Source organism: Dermacentor albipictus, chromosome 1 (assembly GCF_038994185.2).
Source record: "Dermacentor albipictus isolate Rhodes 1998 colony chromosome 1, USDA_Dalb.pri_finalv2, whole genome shotgun sequence".
Lineage (NCBI taxonomy): Eukaryota > Metazoa > Arthropoda > Arachnida > Ixodida > Ixodidae > Dermacentor > Dermacentor albipictus.
Genome location: NC_091821.1, coordinates 9,876,612 through 9,904,514, shown reverse-complemented (window position 1 = coordinate 9,904,514; position 27,903 = coordinate 9,876,612). Strand labels below are relative to the sequence as shown.

General features: G+C 46.9%; 1 protein-coding gene across 10 annotated transcripts in view; it reads left to right on the top strand.

The window, feature by feature from the left end:
• The window catches only part of LOC139060119 (monocarboxylate transporter 13-like), a 111,119-nt gene extending 83,548 nt beyond the window's left edge, over positions 1 to 27,571 (top strand). For 7 of the 10 annotated variants that reach the window (XM_070538985.1, XM_070538981.1, XM_070538984.1 and 4 more), the window contains 4 exons: positions 1,945 to 2,252; positions 20,354 to 20,437; positions 20,992 to 21,454; positions 26,772 to 27,570. In XM_070538985.1, coding sequence (XP_070395086.1) covers positions 1,945 to 2,252; positions 20,354 to 20,437; positions 20,992 to 21,454; positions 26,772 to 26,923 — 1,007 coding nt within the window. In that variant the 3' untranslated portion in view covers positions 26,924 to 27,570. Of the gene's footprint in view, positions 1 to 1,944; positions 2,253 to 20,353; positions 20,438 to 20,991; positions 21,455 to 26,771 lie in introns of all 10 variants that reach the window. The other 3 variants (XM_070538992.1, XM_070538993.1, XM_070538994.1) reach the window with 1 other exon arrangement.
• Positions 27,572 to 27,903: the final 332 nt, after the last annotated feature.

The following is a 27,903-nucleotide window of genomic DNA, read 5'->3' as shown; positions in this document are numbered from 1 at the left end:
TTCTAAGTCCTTCTAGGTGACATTGCCTAATTATTATTCGTTTAGATACGTTTAGATTATGAGTGGGGAAATAGCAGGGAAGAGAATTTGAACTGAATTCTTGGGTTTTACGTGCCAAAACCGCGATTTGATTATGAGGCACGCCGTATAGTGGGGGACTCCGGCTGAATTTTGACAACCTAGGGACCTTTAACGTGCCCCTAATGCATGGAACACGGTCTTTATTACATTTCGCCTCTATCGAAATGCGGCCGCCGCGGCCGGTATTCGATCCCGTGACCTCGTGCTTAGCAGCGCAATACTATAGCCGCTAAGCAACTGCGGTGGGTTGCAGGGAAGATACGGATAGGACAAGTTCCGTTATAGGCATACGTAGCGGTACATGGTAAATACAGAAGTTTGAAGGAAAACAGATTAAGGAAATGTATACAAAATGCTAGAATGAAAAACACATATAGCACACCTGATTAACTCAAGCAAGCTATGTGGCTGTTTGTCACATAGCTTTAAGAGGGATGCCAATAAATAATAATAATATTCGGAATAGCAAGGTGCCGTAATGAATAGCACCTGCATGGATGACTTGCACCCTTCAGTAAAAAGGGTGTTATAGCAACTCAAAGCATCGATTATATTAGTGTTTTGGTTTGTGGAAATGCCTTCTATTTTTCTGGGGTGTAAGGGTATTAGTTATAAACGCAGTAAAACTTCCGGAAGGGACTAAATTGCTTCACAGTGCTATAGTGTTTCAGAGCTCCTTTCTCTCTCCAATAAGCGGCTGCATCAGTCGGTATGCTACACGTGCTCCACACGATTCCTGTTTGGAGTCATTCATGGAATGGCAGCTAAGGCGTGGTAAGTTTTAAAAATGGCTGTGGCTTAGCTAAGGTTAAGCCCAGGATGCGAAGCATACTAGCCTTTATTTTAGTTGTTGAACCACTTTTTAGCCTGGTGAACTGCTGTTGCTTGGCTATATTTGGTTCGGCTAGACGAAGAAACAACTCATGCGTTACTCTGCTTCGCTTTCAAGAGTGGAACGCGACAGCGTTCCCGTCGACCCGCCAAGGGGCGTAAGACAATGGGCTACGGCGCAGCGACTACGCGCCCCGCATTGGACGCGGTGAGCGTCGAGCAGCGCAGCGTTCGGCGCGGCAACGAAATGTGCGCCTGAGCAAGCGACGCACGCCTGAGCCTTAGAAACAGCTCGTTTCTAAGGCAACACCGCATTCACTAGAGGCGCTTTTGTACCGCTTTGAAGCATCGTACTCGTGGCTCAGTGGTAGCGTCTCCGTCTCACACTCCGGAGACCCTGGTTCGATTCCCACCCAGCCCATCTTGCAAGAGTTGAGCCAAAGCCACCTAGAAAATCAGTCTCTGTAGCACGCCGCAACCTTCGCTTCTCATTCCAACGAGCAGCTCTGTCTCCAGGAGGCATCTCACCTCGTGAGTGTCTAGCAGAGGCAAGCGCAGCTGCTTATATACCGCCGCGAGCGACGGCGCGAATTGGAGCCCCGTTTCTCCTCTGTCGTGACGTCACAGTGTCACGTGGTATTGAATGTGACACCACCGCGCCTGAGGAGCTGGGTTGAGCTCTCGTCATATGCTTCGCATAAAAAGCTTAACAGAAGAAAAGCCTCCTATGCAGATGAACGCCCACTGTACGTAGTTACCGCTCACGTGAAGGAGCCAGTATACTTCGTATTCTGCCTAATTAGCTAAATATTGTAGTTTATTTAATTTAAGCTGCTTTTTTTAATGATGGGGCACCATTTGCAAGGCACGTCGTATGCTGAAGTTGTTCGAAAGAACAAGCGTTGGTCATTAGTCAGAGCGAACATACACTTACGGCGAATGCAGCCGGCCATTGGGAAACAGCACTTAAGAAAGCAAACTAGTTCGACAACCCGGCGTGTGACTGACTAATCCCCTGGCGCACGCGCGCAGGTCTGGGCGTGGCCTCGGTTGGTGTGGTGGTGGGCGCCCTGCTGTCGCAGTACTTCATCAAGTATCGCGCCACGGCGTTCGCGCTCATGTCGGTCACGCTGAGCCTGACGGGCGTCGTGTTCCCACCCGTGGCGTCCTACTTCGTCACCGAGTACGGCTTTTCCACGTCGCTGCTGCTGCTGGGCGCCCTGTCGCTGCACCTGTTCCTCTGCTGCCTGCCCCTGGCACCGCAGCCGTGGCAGCGAGAGCAGGCGCCGCGGCCGCCGCCGCCGCCGCCCACTACGCTGACCGGCCACAAAACTCCCGCGGTAAGTACGCGTGGCCGACCTCTGGCTGTTGGCCGCAAGCCAATCCACTAGTTTCGTGCTGGGAGGTGACGGGGCACGAGGGGTGACGGGGCCAGCGGCTAATAAAGCTAGTTAGGGTTGCCTTTAACAGCCAGAAAGGCTTCTTGGTAGTTTTTACCAAGTAACTACTAAGCCACTACTACCTCGTCAGGCCGTGGCCTATTGTGATTGTGACAGTCTTTCGCGAAATAGAGATAAGCTGTAGTGTTGTTCATTATGTTGGACTAGCAGTTACGTGCGACGTCGTAGCACACATATGTGCAGACAGTTGGCTGTAGAAATGTATGCAAAAAGCGTTGATTATTTAACCAAATAGATAGGTTCTCACTGGTGCAATATGTGCTCCCTCAAACTGGGGCTGTAAATACTCTTAAATTTGTTCTGAGTAAGCGTCGCGTAGCACCATTATCGTTCTGAATGTGTATTCTTGCGCATCGTTAATTGCTTGTTAGAGATTAGTACCTTCTTACCCAGAGTAGTGCGCCTTTATGCTCCTGGTGAACATAACATACACATATACCTTAATTGATGCCCTAATATACAGCGAAAGGACGCCGTTCTCTAAGGAAGCTTTAGCTCGGGTGCTCCTATCTCAATACATGTAAACGGAGAATCCGTTTTTCTCGGCAACCACCGCACCAAGTTTGACGAGGTTTGTTGCATTTAAAAGAAAAACCTAACCTCCAGTGACTGTTGGTTTTGAATATTCAAGTTAGGTTGTCAATATTTTATTAATAATTGGCAAAAATCGAAAATATTCAAAAAACGATACTATCAAGTTTACAACTCTGTAAATCAACAACGAAAAATGATAATACAATTCTGTGAATTGTATCTAATAGTACATCTAAAGCGGACAAAATTGATATGTTACACATGAATATAAAAAATTTAGTAGTAGGGAAATACAACTTTTGCAGAACCCTTGTTACCAACGTAACAAATTCACGTAATATGTAAAATGACATATCGAATTTGTCCACTTTGAATGATCTAATGGATGCCCTTTACAGAACTGCGATATCAGTTCTTTATGCAGAGCTATGAATTTGTCAACTTCGTGCTTCTATGTTTTTCAAACGATCAAATATTTGAAAATCTTTTTAAGAAAATTTAAGCCCTAAATCGAAATTCCGCTTCCAACAGTCACTAGAATTTAACTTTCTCTTTCAAATGCAACACATTTCATTAAAATCGGTCCTAGGGTTATCTCATAAAAAATTGGAGGACGCTTAAGCTTCGCCTTCAAGAGTGGGACGCGACAGCGTTCCCGTCGACCCGCCAAGGGGTATAAGACAATGCGCTACGGCACAGCAATCACTTACGATGCGCCCCGCATCGGACTTAGCGCCCACCTATCACGCGGTGAGCGTCGAGCAACGCAGCGTTCGGCGCGGCAACGAAACGTGCACCTGAGCGAACGAAACGAACCAAAGAACTCGGTGTCTCGGAGGGGAAACGATCTACGCCAGCCAAACGTCGTGATCGGCACGGGCAGAGAGATAGATAGTAATCTAAACCGGGAGCACGGCGAAGCGTCGTCAGGGGAGAGGGAGTCCCGCGACGCGCCTGGCAGCGGTCCCAATGCGCGCGCGGCGCGCCTCCTGTCGGGGCAGCGCCGTACATTGAGAGGAGGGGGTCTTCTGTGTTTGCCGCAAGATGGCTCTGCGTGTGCGGAAAGCGCAGAAGAAATGCAGCGGAAACGCACTTCGCAACTCGTGTAATTGTGACTTCTGTACGTTACATGTTCATAATTACCGATATACACCGCAGTATAACTTTCCACGGCTCGTTTCGAAGGCAACACCGCATTCACTAGAGGCGCGTTTGCACCGCTTGGAAGCATCGAACTCGTGGCTGAGTGGTAGCGTCTCCGTCTCACACTCCGGAGACCCGGGTTCGATTCCCACCGGGCCAATCTTGGAAGTTGCTTTTTATTTATGAAGCGCCTGCCGTGATTTATCGCTCACGGTCAACGCCGCCGACGCCGACACCGACGCCGACGACACCGGCTTTTCTGCGACACGAGCTCCTTAACGCTATCGCGTAAAAACGCTTTTGCGTTTTACATGCATTTGAATAGGCCGCGTCGGAGTTGGGCCCGAGCTAAAGCTTCGAAAGTCTGTCTAGGCTCATGGTGAAGTTTGTGTCAGCAGACCTGACCGCCGCAGTGTCCGCCGAAGCGTGATCACGCCATATGAAGACAGATTAAAGAATGAAAAATCATTTATAGTGGCAGTTAGTGAATGATAACGTTATAGTAGAGATTGGTGGAGGTTAATAACGCCTACTAACGACTTGTAATGACTACTGACTCCGAAATGACCAATATGTCTAACGACGGCTTGTAATGACCACAACTGATTAGCAATGACTAGAAATGCCTAGTAACGAGTAGTAATGACTACTAATGACTTGAAATGACTACTAATGACTACGAAATGAGCAATATGTCTAAAGACGGCTTGTAATGACAACTATTGATTACAAATGACTAAAAATGCTTACTAGTGAGCAGTAATTACTGAAATGACTTGTTATGACTAGTAATGACTATGAAATGGCTATATGTCTAACGAAAACTTGTAGCGAGTACAATTGATTAGAAATTACTAAAAATGCTTAGTAATGACTAATAATGACTGAAATGACTTGTAATAACTGCTATTGACTACGAAATGACTAATATGTCTAACCACGAATTGTAGCGACTACAATTGATTAGAAATGACTAATAATGACGGAAATGACTTGTAATGACTACTAATGACTACGATATGACCAACATGTCTAACGACGGCTTGTAATGACCACAACTGACTATAAATGACTAAAGGTGCTTAGTAGTGAGCAGTAATGACTAAAAGAAAGAAGAGAAGGAGCAGAGACAAAGAGAAAGAGACGAATGATAAGAGGGGGAATAGTAGGCTTTCGCCGTTCACCTCTTACGAGAAATCTTAAGCGACCATGTAATTTTTTTCATATGTATTTATTACTTTGCCATGATTTTACAACACCATCGACTTCATATAACAATGCAAGCGGCACTTATAAATCGAATAGGCCCCATTGTATTGTTAGTAATTATATTTCACTTGCGTTAGTAACTGCACTACCGAGGTAGTATTTAGTTTACTAAGTTAGTGCTTTTTCTAGCTTCAGCAGGTAGTGAAGAGTAATAACGATCATATTACTAGCTGCACTTACTAAGAAGGTAGCGCTTTCTGGGACAAGTAACGTGTTGGTATTTAGTTAGTGAGTATGACGACATGTTTTTTTAGAGTGTAAAACACGGCCGTCACTCTTCTACCCAATCAAGTACGGGCGGCTAGACACGGCCATGCGATGCCTGGTGTACATGTATAACGTAACAATTTCGTTTCAACTCGGGGACCGTATTTACAAAAAACAAAGGCTCTTACGCTAAAAGTGTTCGTAAGAGCAGCTGTCAGTCAAATTGAATGCGGCACGTAATGTTAACGAAGGCGGACGGCCAATGGCAAACAGCACTTACGAAAGAAAAGCTTCGCGAATTCGGCCCCTGTTCTTTTTTGGAGCTTCTGCCGTGGTCTGAGCAGCGCTCCGCTTGCGCGCTATCACCAGGATCGGCTGGTTGTGAGTGGTCGATGACAACAAACGAACAGAATGGAGTAAAATGAATTCTCACATTATACCGATCCTGGGAAGGTTAGGAATTAGGCTTTGTTAGTGCTACATATTGCGAGTAAAGCGACAAAATCACACGGACCGCCAGGGAGTGCACGACGCATGCGCTAACTCCGTCCAATGGTTTTATTTGAAAGAGGCCGCGTGTGTATATACGCATACAAATGACGCTCAAGACGCTTAGATGTCATGCGCACACTTATTAACATTCAAGAAACAATACCTCTTTTTGTGACAGTACCAAGGAAGGGATGCTCGCACGCTGATAACCGAGAGAGAGAGAGAGAGTAAACTTTAATGAGCACCAGCAGTTCAGTCGGCTGGGCCTAGGCCTCCCACGATGGGACGTCGAGGTCTTGCCTCTTCGCCGCTTCGTAGGCCTGCTGGGTCGCCCAGAGTTGGTCGTCGAGATGGGAGCTGCGCAGGGCGGCGTGCCATCTCGACGAGAGGGTCACGGGATTAAGGTCTGGGTATTGATGTTTGCACTCCCATAGCATGTGAGGGAGTGTTGCCGATTCAGTTTGACAGACCTTGCACATCTGGCTCTGGTAGATGTCGGGGTATATAGTGTGATAGCGTGTGAGGGAGGGGTATGTATTCGTCTGCAACAGGCGAAGGGTGGTTGCCTGTGCCCTGTTTAACTTGCGGTGAGGGGTGGGGAAGGTTCTTCTTGCAAGGTAAAATGACTTTACAAGGTCGTTGTACCTTGTAAGGCGGTCGCGTCCTGCGGGTGCATCTGCACCGTCTCCGGCACGGTTGACTAGTCCTCGTGCTACGGAGTGTGTAACCTCGTTGAGGTTGGTGAGGTGCGGGTGGACAACGCCGGCGTGTGCTGGGATCCAGACGAGTGTGATTTGATTTTCAGGCGAGTGCGGGGCTTGTCGTAAGATACGGAGTGATTGATGAGAAATACGACCTTTGATGTAGTTGTTGACTGCTGTGCGAGAATCACTCAGTATAGTGTGACAGGCTGGGTCAAGAGTGGCCAGAGCGATGGCCACTTCCTCGGCCGTCTCGGCATTTTTGGTAATGATGCTGGCAGCATGTCGGAGCAAGCCGCCTACTGTGGTAACCGCCGCAAAGCGCCGTCCATCTTGGTATTCAGCTGCGTCGACGAAGGTGACGCCCGCGGTGTTGGCGTAAGCTTTGATGAGGGAAGTAACTCGTGCCTTCCTACGTTCTTTGTTGTAGTCTGGGTGCATGTTTTTCGGAATAGGGTCGGCGTGTATCCATTGCCGAATGTCACGTGGTATTGGGTGTTTGTCTCCATGTTGACGGTGGTAGGTGATATTAAGCTTGTTTAGAATGCTACGGCCCGTTTCCGTGAGAGTAAGCCGCTCTAGTTGAGATCGACGTTGGGCCTCGATTAACTCGTCTAGCGTGTTATAGATACCTAATTGTAATAGAAGTTCCGTGCTGGTGTGGTTGGGTAGTCCTAAGGCCTGCTTATAGGCTCCTCTAATGATGATGTCCAGTTTAGTCTTTTCAGCTTTGTACCAGTTGAGAAAGGGCGCAACGTAAGTAATGTGACAGACGATAAAAGATTGGACAAGGCGGATGAGGCTTTCTTCCTTCATACCCCCTCGCCGGTTGGTCACTCGTTTCAGCAGTCTGGATGTATTGGCGGTCTGTCGAAGGATCTTTGAGATAGCCGTAGAGTTAGCTCCGTTGGCTTCTATGGTCATACCAAGAACGCGGATGCAAGGGACCACGGGTATGGGTCTGCCATCCCTCAAGTGGAGTTCGATTTCCTCGTATTGGCGTTTAGTCGTGGAGCCCCGCGGGGGGCGTCCACGGAGTGTGGGGCGATATAGGAGAAGCTCCGACTTTTCAGGGGAACAGCGGAGTCCCGTGCCTTCAAGATAATTTTCTACGATGTCAATGGCGTCTTGTAGGGCAGTTTCGATTTGGCCGTCACTGCCCTTTGGAGCCCAGATTGTAATGTCGTCGGCGTATATGGTGTGTTCAATGCCGTCGAGTTTTTGTAGTTCCTGTGCTAATCCAAGCATAACCAGATTAAACAGTATTGGGGAAATGACAGAGCCTTGCGGTGTGCCCGTGCTGCCGAGGGAGAGTTCCTCCGATCGGATGTCTCCGACCGACAGGAAGGCCTTCCGATTAGATAGAAAGTCTCTTACGTAGTTGTAAGTGCGTTCTCCAAGGTTGAGCAAGGAGATACGCTCGAGGATGGTGGAGTGCCTTATATTATCGAAGGCGCGCTCGAGGTCGAGGCCCAAGATCGCCTTCGTGGGACGAGATTTGCCATCTAGGATTTGATGCTGAAGTTGGAGCATAGCGTCTTGGGTGGAAAGATGCTGTCTAAAGCCAATTATCGAGTGGGGGTAAGCGCTTGTGTCTTCGAGGTGAGTGTTTACACGGGTTAGGAGTGCGTGCTCCATGACCTTGCCTACACATGAAGTTAGCGATATGGGCCGGAGATTGGCTAGGCTAGATGGCTTACCGGGTTTGGGGATGAGAATTACTTTGGCCGTTTTCCATGTCGAGGGAATGGATCCCTGGCGCCAGCAGTTGTTGATGTATTCGGTGAGTTGTTGCACCGAGGGGTCATCTAGATTTCTTAGTGTTTTATTCGTAACACCATCTGGGCCTGGCGCCGAACGGCTGTTCAGCTTATGTAGGGCAGCATGAATCTCTGCCACGCTGAAGTCTTCATCAAGGGCAGGGTTGGAGGTCCCTGTGTATGGGCCGTGAGGTTGAGTGGGCCCAGATGGGATGTACTTTTGACATAAGCTCTTCTTAACGTGGTCCTGGCCATGCGTCTTGCTTTCTGTGAATAAAAGCTTGGTGAGGCGATCTTGTTGATATGAGCGGGTGGTGGTGCTATCAATCAAATGTTTGAGGATTTTCCATGATCGGGGGTGGTGGAGTTGCCCGTCTAGAGAGTGACAGAGCTCTGTCCATTGCTGTTGATTTAGAACGCGGCAGTGAGCTTCAATTTCCTTGTTGAGAAGTGCGACCTTCCGTCTGAGTCTCCTATTGAGCCGTTGTCCCTTCCATCTAGAGAGGATGGATGATTTGGCCTCGATAAGGTGAGCGAGTCTACTGTCCATGCGCTCAGTCTGTTGTGATAATGCGGGTGGCCGATTTAGTATCAGACAGTAGATCGCATGACCATGATTCTATGTCGGTAATGGGAGTGTCCGTCGTTGCTGTTATACGGCGTTTACGGAACGCATCCCAGTCCGTCCAAGTAAAGTCCCTTGTTCTTCTCATAACGGCTGGTAGGTGTGGGAGAGTAATTTCGATGATAGAGTGATCACTCCCGAGGTCGTGCTGGGTGTTGCGCCAATGGGCGTTGTCTGCGTTTTTGGTGAAAGTGAGGTCTGGCGTCGTGTCTCGTTCAGTAGAAGTGCCGAGGCGAGTGGGGAAGGCTGGGTCAGTAATGAGTGTAAGTCCGAGATCATGGGAGTCTTGCCCTAAGTTACGACCTGCAGCAGAGCTGTGTCTGTAACCCCATCCTGTGTGCGGGAGATTGAAGTCACCTCCGATGATAAGGGGGCTGCTGCCTGCGGTGTTAAGGGCCTTTTTGAAGAGGGTTAGAAATCGGCTATGGCGTTGAGATGGAGTATTGTAGATATTGAGGATAAATATTCCTTCCTTTCGTTTTCTGTGCGGGATGAGCTCAATGAAGAGGTGTTCGGTGCGCCGATCGTTCAGGTCGTGTTCGATTGCGGTAATTCTTTTTCGAACGAGTGTGGAGACTCCGTGCGGAGCGTTGTTCGCAGTGAAAGAGTTATATCCTGGAAGGCTGACCGGATTATTGTGCGTTTCCTGGAGCAAGATTACGTCGGGTTGACATGCAGTAGTACGGAGGTGTTGACGGAGAACGGGTTGTTTATGGAGGTAGCCTCGGCAGTTCCACTGCCACAATGTTGTGTCAGTTTTAGTGTGGGCCATGATGAAGGATAGGGGATGCCACAGGTGGCAGGGTGGCGGCGACGGTTCCTGTGGTGTCCATGGCTACGGTTTGAGCGGTGGAAGCGGTGTGCGTGAAAAGGGTTTGAATATTAGCTTCCATGGTGGTGACTCTGTGCATAAGGGCGATTAGAGAATTCTGTAAAGTTTCCACCGTGCTTTGGAGCGTCACGAGCATATCCTTGACCTCGGAGCGTACTTGGCCCTGAGCTCCTTCTTGGAGGGCTCGCTTTTTTGGGGCTGGTCTTGAGAGTTCTTCGGTTTGGCTGCTGGTAGCGGGTTCTGGGATGTTAGGTGTGGGTTGGGTTTTGGGTTGTTTGAGGCTGTGAACCTCCTGGGCAAGCTTTTGGATTAAATCACGCATAATTGCGTTTTCTTTCTTAAGGTGTTCTATGTCTGTGTTTTCTGTGTTGGGTTTAGGCAGTGGGGGGGATTTTACGTGACCCTCTCGCGAGACGCCCGTCAAGGCCTCTGCGAAGCTCACCTTTTCTGAGGTATATCTGGCTCCTGGAGTCGACGTGGATCTTGATCTGGACCGACCTCGGTCCGACCTCGGTCTGGAGAGGGAGCGGGACCGGGACCGGTGCTTGGTCTCCATGGAGGCGAAATCTTCTGACTGAAGGGCTGAATGCCGTGCTACTCGGCGTTCTCCGAGGCGTCTTCGTATAATGTACGGCGTTTTGTATCTGGCAGTACAAGCTTTGTCCGCTGTGGAGTGGGGTCCACCACACAACATGCACTTGGGTGTACACTGGTGATCTTGATCTGGGTTGCGAGCTCCGCAGCCCCGGCAGATCTTGTTATTAGGGAACGGGCAAACGTCCATGCGGTGCCCGAGACGGCCGCAGTGGTAACAGATGTCGATCTGTTTGCGGTACAGGGAGCATGGGATTAATGTTGCGCCATACCGAACCATGTATGGTACGTCAGGTCCGTCGAAGGCAATGACGATGGTCGTGGTGGAACCGATTCGCTTTGCGGCCAGGGCTAGAGGATTACGCTCATTTATGATGTTAGCATCGACTTGTCTGGCGTCATCGGTGAGAGGTATGCCTCTGATGACTCCTTTGGTGGTATTATCTGGGGCGGCTTCGTACGCGCTGACCTCGTGGGTTACCCCGTTGACTTGGATGGACTTGATTCTTACGTACCGGTCCGCATTTTGCGGGCTGGGCGTGCTGATCACCATGATGTTTTGCTGGTTGTTCGAGCATATTGTGTCGTTTTGACTGGCTTCTGAGCTAAGTTGCGCTGCTTGAAGGATAGCTGCAGTCACTGTAGGGCTGCCGACCTTGGTAATATTGAGTGCTCCTTTGGGTCTGACGATGATCTTGATCTCATTTGCTGGTAGTGGGAGCATGCGCCCGGCCTTGAGAACCTGAGTTCTAACTTGCTGCCTGGGTCTATAGCGAGAGCGAGAGTCTTGCGTCCTAGGTTGCTGGTCTTGGGATAGTTTTCGGCTCCGCTGCTCGTCTGGGCGACGGGCGGTACACCGACGGGAACAGGCGGTACACCAGCCCATCTCGGCGGTTAACTCTTCTGGGGAAATATCTTTGCCACATACTTGGACTTCCATGCTTCGCAGATTTGGCCAGGGGCTTGTGCGTCGTAGCAGAGCTCGCACGGACACGCGCGGGAACGTGCCAGGTAGCCTGGTAGGCCGAGCACCTGGCGCACGCGCTTAGCCTTAGCGCGGCGACGGCTTGATCGTAACACAAAAGTGGTCGCAGTCCCGGAAAAATAAATGTCCCACCTGATAACTTGGTATCTACAGAGTCCTGGTGGTCTCACGGTTCGAATGGTACAAAATTAGAGCTGGTATGCACAGAAAATCGCGGCGAAAACATCTCGAAAAGATGGAGCCGATGTAAACACAAGCTATGGACGCTGCACTTCTTCTTCTTCCGCTGATAACCAAGACTATTAATTTTTTTGCTCATTTAACTATCAGCCTAGTGGGAGGGTCTTTATTATTTTTTTTAGATACGGCGCAACTCTGAAAGCGTCGTCAACGCCCACACGTACTGCTGTGCAAGGTCAGCCACATTTCATGACCACTTTTTTTTCTTTTTTTTACGTTGTCGTTAAGGTCTCTGAGCCTCTCGGTGCAGTTCTTGCGCTTTACTTACAATACAAGCTCTGGTTATAAAAAAGCGGACTATATCTTTTACGGCATCGAAGTGGAACAGCGACTTTTGCGGCATATGGTGCGTCACGTTACTCGAGTAAGGTATAGCTCGCATTCTTAAATACCGGCAAAACTTTGAAAAGAAGGACACCGACGCAGCGACATGTTGAGCATCTTGAGCTCTGGCTCAAGATGGTGTTTGCCTATGGGGCATGTGCGCTTTGCGAACGGGCACTAATATCGGTCGCTCTGCGGTAGTCGAAAACCACACGGCAACTGCTCCCGCAGCCTGGTTTGTGGTGTGGGCAGGTTTATATGTACATTTTTTTTTTTAGGTGACTGGACATGCTTGGGAAACGGTGATTTGAGAAACGTGATAACTGACTTCAGAAACGCGCCACCTGGAAGAAATGAAAGGGGGGGGGGGGGGGGGGTCTAAGCTATCGTGTAGACTGACGGCACTGCGGTAATCGCTGCAATTTCAGAAATGCAATATCCTCGGCGACCATTTGTAGACGTGATTTTCACCCTTGTGTCTCCGCACATCCTAAGGAAATTTGCAACCTTAAGGGTGTTTTCTTGTGCCCATAATTCACCCCCTTCGACTCTTAGAAAATGATGTTTGAGTGAACTAATACACCCAAAAAAAGGGTAATATTTTGGAATTGCATCCTTTCCCCATAATGAGCGTTTTGCTGAAATACACACTTCGTATTCTTTTTACAGCGAAATCCCTTATTTTATCGCGACCCTGGTTTTTTTGGATGTCCACCGTAGTATACCCGAAATGCTTTCCGAGATGTTTATATAAAAAATAAAATGAAGAAAAAAAGCCACGCAGCAGCGATTAGAACTGCGGTACTGCAGGTTGCCAGACGGAAGTGTAACCTATCGGCTACTCTTTTTTGTTGTTGTTATTGCCTGTACAACTTCGGTGCAACACATAAAGGCAGCCACTCGAATGGAGATATCACTATCGGCTACTCCGCCGACGCTTCTACAGCGAATAATAATGCCCCTAAAGAGCGCGGTGACGCCTACAGCTGCATGCATGATAGACTGTCTGATACACTTTGTTGAATTCCTCAGTTTATAATTCGAGATCTATCCGAGCGATACTGCCTCCGATACTGCATGAAACAGGGAAAGAAAAGGACTTGCTGTGCATAACGTTACGCCACCACCGATGCTACACAAGAAATAATATGCGCCTGACGAACTCTGATTGGCTGCACTCTATGATTCGCTGACGCTTGGCAGCTGATTATAATACATCGTGCTGAAACAACCTAAACGAAGCCAGTGGCAAAAATGGGAAAGGTAGGATAGCAAATAAAATCCGTCCGTCCGTCCGTCCGTCCGTCCGTCCGTCCGTCCGTCCGTCCGTCCGTCCGTCCGTCCGTCCGTCCATCCATCCATCCATCCATCCATCCATCCATCCATCCATCTATCTATCTATCTATCTATCTATCTATCTATCTATCTATCTATCTATCTATCTATCTATCTATCTATCTATCTATCTATCTATCTATCTAATTCGGCACTTCCACTTCTTGAGGTACCTTCTTTTGAAATCATTATTTTCCTCTTAAACACTGGAGATTTCCACTGACTCCTGTAGTTTAAACTGCGCAAGCTTTTTGACCCTAGATTCTGCCGAAAAAAAAAAAACGTATCGGCGCATGCATATTGGTGGATAGACGCGTACAACCATCGCCTGCACGGTACCTTCAGTGCACCTTCTACATGTGTCATTAGACACTTGTGGAAGGTGTCATTTTAGCGCTTGTTTTCAATCTGCGGGAGCTATTGATGCTGCTTGTCAGTGTCCAGAATTTCTGTCCTTCATTTAGTGCGGTTACAGATTGCACACTCTTTACGTACAGCGTCTGAAACAGCCAAGTCCGATGGGCCTTTTCTGTTGCTTCGAAGTGATTTCGGCAACGTGTACAATGATGCCTCCGTAATTTTACGCTCATAATGGGGCACTTGTTCACATCGCTTTTGACACGAACAGCTAAGGGAGTGCGAAAACAGTCCGCCTTTTCTTATTGAGTATGATATGCGTCACCGTGTCACGGCAGTAGTTTCTGTGGGGGACTCTCAATGAGAATAAAAACGAAAGTCAGTAGAACTACAACGCACAGCAAACTAAGCTGCTTGTCGTCGTCAGTGCGGTTTAGAACCAAGCCACAGTGCCCAGTCGCTGCTGAGAACGCTGGATCTGCTAACCACTACGTTCTTTTTTTTTCCTTTTGGGTTATCTATTAATGTGGAAGTAGGGCTAACGATGACAACCATTTATATAAGCTCTAGCAAATGCTGTCACATCTCATGTTAATTACGAAACACGTGGCACAGCATGGACAATAGACAAAGAGCTGTAAAGAGTAACATCAAAGCCGCGATGTGGTCAGTATGAACATATTTTCAGAAAGCTACTTGCACTATAATAGGATACAACTTAAAGAAACAGCACTTGGCAACCAAGGCACACAAATCGCGCGGGTTTGTGTTACTCCGCCAGCCAATCACGGAAGCAAACAAAATCGTCGTCATGTGACCTTTTCGAAATGGCGTCGTACTTTATACCTCCGGAACGTCTGCTGTTCTCGGACAGTCATTTCATCGGCGTAAGCGATGAGGTGTGCAACGGACATGGACAAAGTGTATGGAGTCGGAGCATTTCACTCTTCAAAAGTCCGCGGTACAGTTCATTTCACTGCCGAGTCCGTTTTATTCATGAAACTTCCCTGCCAACTGAGGCGAAACTTGACAGTAAATAGTTGCAGCGAAGCAAGCGTTTTATTTCAGTTCAATAAAGAATTAGGCTTTCGCCGTTCCACTATAATACACTAGTGAAAACGCACAAAATTGCGCGTTAATATTTTATTTTTGTGTTTACCGCCTAATTTAGGTAACAGGGAAAGTTTGAAGTACGAACTATTTGCACAGGCACGTACCCAGGGGGGGGGGCCGGGGCCCCCCCCCCCCCCGAGATCATGTGGCATACCCCCCCCCCCCCCCCACCCCACCACTCCTCACACATTCCTAAAGCGCCGCCACATCAATGTCGAGACTTCGCAGCTGTTCATCGGTCAGCATTATGCTGCCTTTTTCACTCCTTTTATATGGCGGTAGTTATCGGCATCTCTTGTAATGTGAAGGACAGTTTCTCGTAGATTCCGCACCCGCGCGATTAACTCGAGATGCGTTCAGTTGTCACCATTATTCAACCGTCACGCGCATAGCTGTTGCTTTTGTTAGTTCAACCTTCTTTGTTTAGGCTGATCCTGGGAGCAGGAGAGGGATGCTGCTGTTACTCAGCTGGTCTGTACTCTCATGGGACGAGTTGCGGCCGGAGAAAACGCCAGTTGCGTTTAACTTATCCCTTTGCTTCATTGTTTCCTTGAGTTACGGCTCGCTCCGACGCTGGCAGATGCCCGGAACCATATACACGTGATATGGGTTAGATAAGGTGGAAATAACATAATGTGAAAGAGCGTCCATCATGAAACCATGCAATAACCCTTAAACCCATAAGCAAGATGACTGTCGCCCATTTCCTCGTCTGTTTTCCCTTAATTGTATAGCACTTTTCGTGCAAAATTGGAAACCGGAAACAAAAATCGCAAGGAGTTGAGATATTAAGCTATCTACTAACGGAGAGAGCCAAGGCAACAACCAAACTGCAAGCAAAATCGAATAATAAAAAAGTTAACCGTTGTTTATGAGAATATTTATGGATCAACATCTTTTTATTTAAAAAGGAAGTAGAGAAAACACTGCCGGAAGTGGAGAACAATTACTTGTTTTGAATGACGCTTCTACAGTTATCGGTCGAACCGCCTCACGTAGCCACTTCTCTGCTGTGCTTATGTGGGTGTTTTTCTAACCTTTCGCAGTGAACGCAGTACGTCTAGAATAGCAGAGTCCTGCGCTCTACGCGGTTGTATAGAACTGGCGGCCGCACAGCGTTACGCAATTCGCGGAACTGTCAAAACTGATCAACAAGGCGAAAATAACTGATATTCGAAACTATAACATGAGAAAGACTGAAGAAGCCGTAAAAAATGAACGCAGCCTGAAATAAGTAAAAAAGAAACCTGGAATAGGACAAACCATGATGTATGCACTAAAAGAATACGAAGGATAATATCATCAGCAATCTCGAAGATATAGTAAAAGCAGCGGAAAAATTCTAAGCTGACCTGTATACAGTACCCAGAGGAGTCACGATAGTTCACTTAGAAACAGTAATGAACAGGATACAGAAACTCTCCTATAACTATCGATGAGGTCAGAAGGGCCCTGCAAGACATGAAACGATGAAGAGCGGCAGGATAAGGTGGAATAACCGTCGATTTAATCAAAGATAGAGGAGACATAATGCTTGGAAAACTGGCGGCTCTTTATACGAAATGTCTATCGACTGCAAGGGTCCCAGAAAACTGGAAGAATGCAGACATTATACTAATACAAAAAAAGGAGACGTTAAAGAATTGAACAATTATGGGACCATTACCTTGCTCCCAGTATTATATAAAATATTTACCAAAATAATATCCAATAGAATAAAGTTAACACTGGATTTTGTCAACCAAGGGAACAGGCTGGCTTCAGGAAGAGAAACTTTCCAATGGATCACATCCATGTCATCAACCAGGTTATCGCGAAATCTGCAGAGTACAACAAGCCTCTCTATGTGGCTTATATAGATTACGAAAAAGCATTTGATTCAGTAGAGATACCAGCAATCGTAGAGGCACTACGTAATCAAGGAGTACAGAACGCTTACGTAAAAAGCATGGAAAATATTGCTACATGCGTGAGGTATCTGTTTATTTGAACGAGGCGCGTAGGCGCCATCACTCCAGAAAAGAGGAGGAAGAACGAACTGGGCTCGCGCTGTGAATCCTACTGGTCAGCGCTGCAACCGTTGTTGTAAATATAATCTGTAAATAGTTTCTCGTCTTACTGACTCGTCTTTCGCGTTAGAATATCTACGAGGTTCTACAGCTACCTTAATTCTACACAAGAAAAGCAGGGAGATACCTATAGAGAAAGGGGTCAGACAGGGAGGCACAATTTATCCAAAGTTATTTTCTGCGTGCTTAGAAGAATTCAAGCTATTAAACTGGGAAGGCTAAGGAGTAAAGATCGATGGCAAATATCTGAGCAACCTTCGGTTTGCCGATGACATTGTTCTATTCAACAACAATGCAGACGAGTTACAACAAATGGCTGGAGACTTTAACAGAGAGAGTGTAAGAGTGGGGTTGAATATTATTATGCAGAAGATGAAGATAATGATAAATAGCCGGGCAAAGGAACAAGAGATCAGGATGGCCAGTCGGCCACTAGAGACTGTGAAGGAGTACGTTTACCTAGGTCAATTAATCAGAGGAACCCTGATCATGAGAAGGAAATTCACAGAAGAATAAAAATAGGTTGGATCGCATACGACAGAGATTTCCAGCTCCTGACTGGAAGCTTACCATTATTATTGAAAAGTAAGGTCTGCAATCAGTGCATTTTTCCAGTGCAATATGTCCTGTGCCAATGCATTTGCCAGTGCATTTTGCCAGTGCATATGGGGCAGAGACTTGAGAGCAAGTTAAGGACCACGCAAAGAGCGATCGAACGAAGATTGCTAGGCATAACGTTAAGAGAGAAAGAGAGTGGTTTGGATCAGAGATCGAACGGCTATAGACGATATTCTAATTGACATCAAGAGGGAAAAATGTAGCTGGGCAGATCATGTAATGCGCCGGTTAGATAACCGTTGGACCATTAGGGTTACAGAATGGGTACCAAGAGAAGGGAAGCGCAATCGAGGACGACAAAACACTAGGTGGAGCGATGAAATTAGGAAATTCGCGGGCGCTAGTTGGAATCGGTTGGCGCAGGACAGGGGTAATTGGAGATCGCAGGGAGAGGCCTTCGTCCTGCAGTGGACATAAAACAGGCTGATGATGATGACGATGATGACGACGACGACGACGACGATGATGATGATGATGATGATGGAGGTGGTGCCCCCCCCCCCCCCGAAAAAAAATCCTGGGGTACGTGCCTGTATTTGCAGCCTTGCGGAGGAACGGTGGCTGGCGGCTATGAGGGGGCGGGGCTTCACTGAAGACAAGTTGTATCCCACTATAATAGCTTGTATCGTCTTAAATTCTTAGCGTTAATAGCGGTCAGCTATTTGGAGCAGAGCAAGTATTCGAGGGCACTTTACCGTGTGTCCCAGCTAATAGCCAAGCTGTTCAAACAAATAAAGAAAATTAAGAAGTCACGATGCAAGATACGATTATAATACGATGTTCGGTCGTCAGAGATTGGACGACGGAACACCGTAGGTCTTGAACTCGTATCTTGGACCATGTCTTCTTGGCTAACGCTACCTGGGACAACCTATAGATGTCCATAAGTTTCTAGCGTACTCAGAGGTTGACGCTATGCAATGTATAAGTTTTCCGATGTAAGCACTAACAACTTGAGCGCCATTGTCTTTTGTCTGCCCACACCATAACCATGTCTTACAATTTTGGTGCCCTTGTGTTCGGCAATTGTAGCTGCGACGGAAGCATTCGATGCCTGTACTTCTAACGGCAAATTACAGCTGCTGAACAGCACCGCCTGCAGATACAAAAAAAAAGGATTTAGGGCGGGAAGGGGGGTGGGGGAGGGGAGGTTCCAGTATTGTTAAGCTGTTTAGTTGTATGTGTCTTCAAGGCTAACGATGGCTTGGCTAAAGTAAGATCTCGAAGCAGTAGTACGGAGCCGAATTCAGAAAGTTATTCGTTCACAGTCGCCATTCGCCATCGGCCGGCTGCCACGATTGGTAATTTGCAGCTTTTTCGAACAGTTCTAGCGTAAGGACACCTTTGTGAATACGGGCCCCGTTCTCCATTGCGACCATGTGTGCTGGTTTTTTTTCTCTCTCTCCTATTAGGACGAACAAAGCGGAGAGTGCAAAAACAGGAAAAAGAAAGAACCACGTGGGCACAGAGCCGACTATCAACTAATTGCTTTATTTCCAGCAGTGGCATGCATGTAAAGTCATGTATAGGAAAACGCGCCCTGAGAAATGAAAACATACTCGAGCTGGTCTCTTTCTTCTTTCTTCTAGTTCTTTTGGCAATGCCACCAATGCCGTAGCGTGCATTGTATATATATATATATATATATATATATATATATATATATATATATATATATATATATATATATATATATATGGGGCAGTAAGTACACGTAGTTCCGATTTCCTAAACAACTTGCGTGCAGCATTCAACAAACTGCACGGCGATTGTTTTTCTCCGAAAAAAATTGTGTTTTGCTTCATCCTGGATTGACTCACTTGCGTACTACACTAAGCTTCAAACGTACGTCATGAAACGTGGAGACGCGTGCATCAGCACCAGCCTTCTACATAACGTATTACGTGTAATTGACAACTTCTGACCACTTACAGCTTTTGGAGTTTTGTAATTGTTCGATTACTTTTCTTACTCGGTAACGTTCGCTATCATTCAATTACGCTTTCCGGTAACCAATTACACGTAACCGGTTACTTTGTTGCCCCGACAAGTTGCAATAGGCGACACAGGTTTGAGCACTTGAATTTGGCGGGAACCACAACAGAACACATGCGCTCGTGGCACGCAGCGCTCTCGTGGATGCGGACGTTCGGACAAGCAAACGGAGACGCTCAGATAAGCAAACGCAGACCCTCGCCTTCAATAAAGGTTGCGCAGCCCATTGTCGGCACCGCTTTCTGCGTCTCGCGATTGTTCCGCGTTTACGAGCCACATAAAAGAAAATGCCAGAACGCTCATGTGCAGTTAGCTTAGACTTCGCTTTTTAGATTGTCATCGGATAGTTTTCGGCCTTTGTTCGCCGATTTCTCCGTCCTGTGTTCGTACGTTATGACATCGCCCTTCCGTCCGGAGCGCAGATAGAGCGAGTTTTCAGCGTCGCTGTTGATGGCCTCACAATAAAATGAGGGAAGATGACCGAACAGAAATTGAAAAGCAATAGTTAGGGCAGACAATGTCTTAAAGGCTGCAGAGGAGGTACGAAAAGGGCCAGGCCGGCTCATTCTATTGACTGTATTTGTGGAATGTTAAAAATGTTGCGAGAAAGATAACGTAAAGGTATTCGACCACTTGTTAGCAATTGTTCAGAGACTGTCGTGGGGTAGAAATTGTTCACTAATTAATTACACTTTTTAATAGAGTAATTTCAATTGAAATTGGTCGCTTTTTTTTTCTGTAACGTGTGCAAGTGTGTTTACACAGAATTATTTTTTCTTGTCACGCAGGTGCGGGAAAATACAAATGGTCACATCGTGAAGCAAGAAAACACAACACAAAATACTCCCAAAAGCACACTTATATTCAAAAAGGTAAGTCAATGCACTCTCCTGTCTTTAGAATGTTGAACCTTTGCCAAAACATCTTGACAGCAATATTTGATTCAACCCGAATGCTGCACATCGCATGTTGATTTATGATTCTCCCTGTTCTCCAATTAGAATTATTGCAGAACAATGAATCAGCGCAGTCGCAACTCTGTGTCACTATCTAAAGGCAATACTCAATGAGGTTTCGTAATGCACAGAGGACAGGTTGTGCTACAGTTATGCCCTTTGCAAGTTTTCACCTATTTGCGCATTCTTTAAAGCCTGTATTCTAGTACATTCTCTTCATTGCCACGGTGGCCTTAAAGCACGGCACATGACCAATTGTTGGACGGCTCAGTTATGGCCGAACCTGCTGAATTGTGCTAGGACCCATGCCTTCCCACTAGCACCTAAGGGCTTTCCCCTCGGGGGTCATACCTTCCCACTAGCACTTAATGGCTTACCCCGCGGGATCAAATTAAAGTACGCGCGCATGGTGACAATGCACAAGCGACGAGTGATGTGTGACAACGTGTGGGTTGCTGCTTTCGATGCAGGTGCGGCCATTCCTGCAAGGCATCTTCCCGATATGCTGCACGACTAACGCGTGCGGATGCTTCGCCATCTTCACGTACACACTAACTATAGTGGACTTCGCACATGACTGCGGCTTTCAAGGCTACCAGGCCGCCATGTTGATGACAGCTATGTCTGTGGGCTGGGCGGTGGCCAGCGTGGCACTTGCGCCGGCCGTCGACGCGGGGCTAACCAGCAAGGAGACGGTGGTCTTCACCAGCTTCGTGGTGCAAGGCATCGGCTTCGTGTTTATGGCGGTGCTGGGCGAACACTACGCGTGGCTTGTGACCGGCAGCATTCTGGTCGGCTGGGGTCAGGGCAGCCGAGGCTTTCTGCTCTTCGTGTTCGTGCCCGAGCGCTTCCCCAAGGGACAAATTCCCTTGGCCTTCGCGCTCATGAGTCTTTCGTGCACGCTACCCTTCTTCGCGCGGGCGCCCATCATCGGTAAGTCTCTACCATTCTAGTGTACGCTTCTACGGGGAAAAAAAACGAAAGACAATCTCATTACAGTGGGCCGCATATGCCAAACCACATACTGATATGCCGAGCTCTGAATGGTGGGGCACTTCTATTAATTGGGTGATGCCATGCGCGTAGCGAATGACCGCTGTCTTCGTATATACTTCATTTTCGCTTCTTTCAAGCGTCATAAATATGCAAAATTTACTAACCCAGAGCAATGAGTCACTGAGGTGAACGATGAAGGAAGCTAGCATCTGGTAGAGATCTAAGATGGTAGAGCGGCTGCCCCGGGTCCCGTGTTCGAGTACCGGACCAGGACGAATTTTTCTTCAACTCTGAGACTAGTCTTTCGAGGAACCCGTATGGGTTTCCTTTGTAGGAATTGCTACGAAAGGGTGGATGTCTGATTTTCCCTCTATATATATATATATATATATATATATATATATATATATATATATATATATATATATATATATATATATATATATATATATATATATATATATATATATATATATATATATATATATATATATATATATATATATATTTATATATATATATATATATAGAGAGAGAGAGAGAGAGAGAGAGAGAGAGAGAGGTCCAGTTTGTTACGTTGCTGATGCCGTGACTCCACATGTTACCATCAGCCTTGCTTGAACAAGTGAACTGAGTCCCCCGCCGCTGTGGTTCCGTAGATATTTGCTGCTTTGCTGCTGAGCACGAGGTCAAGAACGTTTCGTGCATGAACGCTCTCGTAAACCGACGTTTAGGAGCACGTTAAAGAACCACACGTGGTCAAAATTAAACTGATGAAATTGACTATAGCATCTCTCATAGCAACCCCGTTGATTTGGAACGTGTAAGTCTATATTTCAGGACTGAGTGCGAGTGACATTGGTTTACAGATGAATAAACGTTCTGTGTACGTGCCTGGATCACTCCCTTCCGACAGCGCTGCGCGGGCAGCGACTAATGTGTCGTCCGTGAATATGAGAAAAGGCATTCTGAAACCACGGCTTATTTGCAGCAAGCGAAAAGTCTGGAACGCTTCACAGCGCCAGCACAAACTTGCGACAGCCTTAATGGTTGTAAACTTAGTCTCACTATGTCCGTACATCATTCTCCAACTTGCCTTATTCTGAACTCACTGTAACACAGAGGGGCTCTGACCTCGCTTCATTTGTAAACGCAAAGCGCCAGAGCGCTACCCTTGTTTTGACGGTTTAGGGTGACGTCCTTATGCTTTCAATTTCCCGGAACGAAAAGCAACTATAAGGAACGACTGCGGGCCGCGGACGTACAAAAAACAGCGTCGCATATACCTCGCGCACTTCTCCCTGCTCTTGCGGAAGGTACGGCCCATGGCGAGCCAAGTCTGGTTCGATGAGTCGGCCGGGGCATCGCGGAGCCCGCAATAACAGCGCACCCCGGCGAAGCCTGCTGTGTTGTACTTTTGCATGCTTATCTGCGAAGTATCGAGTTCGGGAACCCAACATGTTCATTCACGCAGCTGCATACAGCTGCGTATGTGCGCAGTTTCCTCCTCCTTTCGGTAAGCTGCGTTTCAGTGACGAGCGGTTGCAGTACACTCTGAGAAACAAAAGTTAGTAAAACGGTAGTAATGATTTGTAATTTACCACCCATTACTACTTTTCTTTTATTGGCTGTTTACTACCTTCGATAATTCAGACTTTCTATAAGCGCTGCCTTTCCTAAGCAGTTACCATGTCACAAAGGCACGTTTGTAAAAAGTATGACCTCGCCTCGCATGTGGTCTGTTATGCTGTGTAGTGGTGATCTTACTGCGATGTTTAGATAAAATATATTTTTGATCATAACGTTGGATTAATAGCTATGTTCTGAGTTGTCGCGCTCATATAGACAGTCTGTACGTTATACAAATATAGGTTCTTGTTTGTTTATCCAAATACATAGGACGAGCGAACCCAGCGGTACAACCTGTGCTCCTAAAGGTCTCCTAAAATTATATTCAAAGTCTCTAATCTAAGCGGTCCTCGTGCAAGAATTCGACTACAGCTTTTACAACATCACGACCACAAGAATCCGGCCAAGGTTCCAATAGAACCTCTTCAAAGATTACACGTAACTTAATGTTCCTGTCATGACCCTTACAAGCCATTATTTTATGATATTATAAATATCACTAAAATGTGTGGCAATGCAGTCCTCGTTTGTTTCCTTATTTTTTTCCCGTATATATTTTTATCATACACTTCTATAATAGAAGCAAGTTAGTTATTTCTTGCCAATGGAAGCGCCGCTTGTAAGCAAAACAGGCCCCATTAACTTAATTGGGTAACAAACGTGATTACACTGATGCCTTTACTATCTATGGTTCGTAAACTGACTACCTGTGCGAGTCGTATGCACTACCTCCTTTGGATAGGTTGCAAATACCAGCGCCGTTAATAACAGCAATCTTAGTTACTTTTGTTACAAGTAGTTACTACCTTTTAGTTAGCAGCTGACGCAACTTTTTTTTTTTTTCTAAGATTGTAGCAGTGTTAGCCTCGGCTTTCCAGTGCGTGTGACCACAACTAGCAGACTCTTCAACGGCGCGACTCTCACTTGGAGTTCCGGGTATAGCATATGCTACAGTTCGTTCATGCGGTACTAATTGTAAAAGTGGCTTTGAACCACGTTTGTTTCGTGTTTCACGTGTTTAAATATTTCCCAACCTTTCGTGGAGACCGCTGTGTAACTAAATTTGATTTGTTTTGTTTATTTAATTAAATTAGAGGGTTTTACGTGCCAGAACCACTTTCTGATTATGAGGCACGCCGTAGTGGAGGACTCCGGAAATTTCGACCACATGGGGTTCTTTATCATCATCATCATCATCAGCCTGGTCACGCCCACTGCAGGGCAAAGGCCTCTCCCATATTTCTCCAACAACCCCGGTCATGTACTAATTGTGGCCATGCCGTCCCTGCAAACTTCTTAATCTCATCCGCCCACCTAACTTTCTGCCGCCCCCTGCTACGCTTCCCTTCCCTTGGAATCCAGTCCGTAACCCTTAATGACCATCGGTTATCTTCCCTCCTCATTACATGTCCTGCCCATGCCCATTTCTTTTTCTTGATTTCAACTAAGATGTCATTAACTCGCGTTTGTTCCCTCACCCAATCTGCTCTTTTCTTATCCCTTAACGTTACACCTATCATTCTTCTTTCCATAGCTCGTTGCGTCGTCCTCAATTTGAGTAGAACCCTTTTCGTAAGCCTCCAGGTTTCTGCCCCGTAGGTGAGTACTGGTAAGACACAGCTATTATACACTTTTCTCTTGAGGGATAATGGCAACCTGCTGTTCATGATCTGAGAATGCCTGCCAAACGCACCCCAGCCCATTCTTATTCTTCTGATTACTTCCGTCTCATGATCCGGATCCGCAGTCACTACCTGCCCTAAGTAGATGTATTCCCTTACGACTTCCAGTGCCTCGCTGCCTATTGTAAATTGCTGTTCTCTTCTGAGACTGTTAAACATTACTTTAGTTTTCTGCAGATTAATTTTAGACCCACTCTTCTGCTTTGCCTCTCGAGGTCAGTGAGCATGCATTGCAGTTGGTCCCCTGAGTTACTAAGCAATGCAATATCATCAGCGAATCGCAAGTTACTAAGGTATTCTCCATTAACTTTTATCCCCATTTCTTCCCAATCCAGGTCTCTGAATACCTCCTGTAAACACGCTGTGAATAGCATTGGAGAGATCGTATCTCCCTGCCTGACGCCTTTCTTTATTGGGATTTTGTTGCTTTCTTTATGGAGGACTACGGTGGCTGTGGAGCCGCTATAGATATCTTTCAGTATTTTTACATACGGCTCGTCTACACCCTGATTCCGTAATGCCTGCATGACTGCTGAGGTTTCGACAGAATCAAATGCTTTCTCGTAATCAATGAAAGCTATATATAAGGGTTGGTTATATTCCGCACATTTCTCTATAACCTGATTGATAGTGTGAATATGGTCTATTGTTGAGTAGCCTTTACGGAATCCTGCCTGGTCCTTTGGTTGACAGAAGTCTAAGGTGTTCCTGATTCTATTTGCGATTACCTTAGTAAATACTTTGTAGGCAACAGACAGCAAGCTTATCGTGTACCTAAATCTAAGTACACGGGTGTTTTTGCATTTCGCCCCCTTTGTTTTGTTTAGCTTTTCTTTTTCTTTTCGGACATTCAGTGCTTACCACCGCCTGTGGGAAACATTTTTAATAAAAGAGACCAGCACGGTTACTCACGAATGGGCGAGCATCGCAGGTGCTACAGATATCACCTACGAAAAAAAAGTCCTGTTGCGCATTAAAATTCCTCTTGCGGACTACTTTGAATGCGTTGTCGCCGCCCATCATCTCTTTTTGTGTGGCATCTATTGTGTTGTCTCCCAGCTTATTGACAAAATTGTTTGCAAATGTGTCCTTTCTTCTCTCTCCTTTTGTTCAGAACACCATGCCCACCTGTCAGCTTCGCTTAACTACATTTCGCCCAGTTAAGATGGAGCGCTGAACGAGCAAGGACGCGAGGGGCATATATAAGAACTATAGATCTAGGTTTAACTGATGGAATTATCATATGGAGAGGTTGGAAGCAAACCACTTCCACTGGGCATTATCACACACCGTTCCTAGCGCACCTAAAGGCTCAAGAGTTAATTGACGCGTTTAATGGGGCTAATTGGCGCGCAAGTTTGCGCAGTTGTGCTTCGAACTCGTGTCCGAAATAAGCCAGATACATATTCAGTGCAATAAACGGCCTCTTTTTAAGGCTTGAAACGAGGCACGGTTTGATTATGCGTATATGATCCAAAGAAACAAACCGTTCCGTATCTTATGAAAAACAGGCGCACAAAGCGCGGAAACGAGATGAATAAAAAGCAAAATTCAAAGGTCGCATATTTACGGAAAAGAAGGCACAAGAACTATCCGCACATGCTCATAGCACGTGGCTCATGGAAAGGCAGCGCCAAGCCGTGAATAATGGACAGCACCAACTCGTCTATCCTGTGTCCATGACTGATTTTCCGTGAGCATGCGCAGGTAATGTTTCCGTCTGCCTCCTTCACCCCCCTTCTCCCCCCCTTTTGAACTACCATTCTCTTGTGTCCGTGTTTTGTTGTTCTAAAGAAAATAAAGGTTGGTCATATAATGCTTTCAATATGCCGCATGCACATCTTCTTCCTTTGATGGGCATAAAGCGAAAGGTCCAACAACGCGTGCACCCAACGCCTTCATCCAACACTCGAATATAGACCACCGACTCTCCTCTTTCGCAGGTTACGTTCGGGACACTCTGGGCAGCTACTTCATGCTCATGGTAGGCCTGGCCGCCATGCAAGTCGTGCTGGCCGTGTGCTGGGGCGCGCTGGCTCTGCTCAAGTGGAGGCACCGGACGGCGAAGCTGCGCATAGCCCTCGCATTCGCCTGACGCACTCCTGCGAGCTGTCATGTATTGTAGCAGCCGCGACCAGCGTGTTGGGTGTTTGGACTGTACGCCGAAAGCCATTCCGTGCCGAGGCCTTGCACGGTGTCGTATGGCTCGAGGGCCTCCGACATCGGTAAAGAAGAAAGCGCAATGATACAAGAGAGAGGAGGAGAAAATAAAAAAAAGAAACGGGAAAAAAGAATCGAGACGACGAGAGGCTCCAAGTCATGCTACAAAGATTGCATTAAACATTGGTTGCACTCTGGCCATTCACAACGCCTCTAAGTCATAAAACTAATGTTTTGCCTTCGACTTGTCCCGACCACTCTCCAACTTGGTTTGCACAGCGATGCGGAGCTGCCTCGAGAAAACCTGCCCGATCTGGACGTTTGGCTGCTCCCAGGGCAATCGGAGTACCCACATTATCGGGATTCTGTCTGACCTCGGTCGCGCTCCCAGCTCGAAGGTAAACGTGGCCCAATGTGTTCTGGGCTGGAGCGCGGCGCTCTGTGTGTTAGGCGATTGCGTTAGGTACGCTCGATTTCGACCTACTGAATGTAAACCGCGCCGCGAGAGCCGGAGCTCCAAAGTGACCGGTCGAATGCACCGAAAAGTATTTGGGTTTTTCGGTAACGTTGCAGTGCATAAGACAAGGACATAAAACACAGAAAATACGACGTCGCTCCAGGTGCACCCCTGGTATATTGTTATTTTTTTACTTCTTTAGTTGTTTACTTTTGAAGCATCAGTGCCAACAAAGCTAAAGATCTTGCAGCCAAAGCCAACAAAGCCAAAGATTCTTGCATTTCCGTTGGAATGGCCCTTGCCGTGAACGGTTCCTTTAGACTAAATTTTAGCACGAAACGTCCTTAGTAAGTGTAACTTAACGTCATGGTTTATTTTCTAGGAAAAGTGACGAGTGCGCATAAGAAATAACGCATGCAGCGCAAGATGGAAGTTTTGTCACTGCCACGGACAGTTCA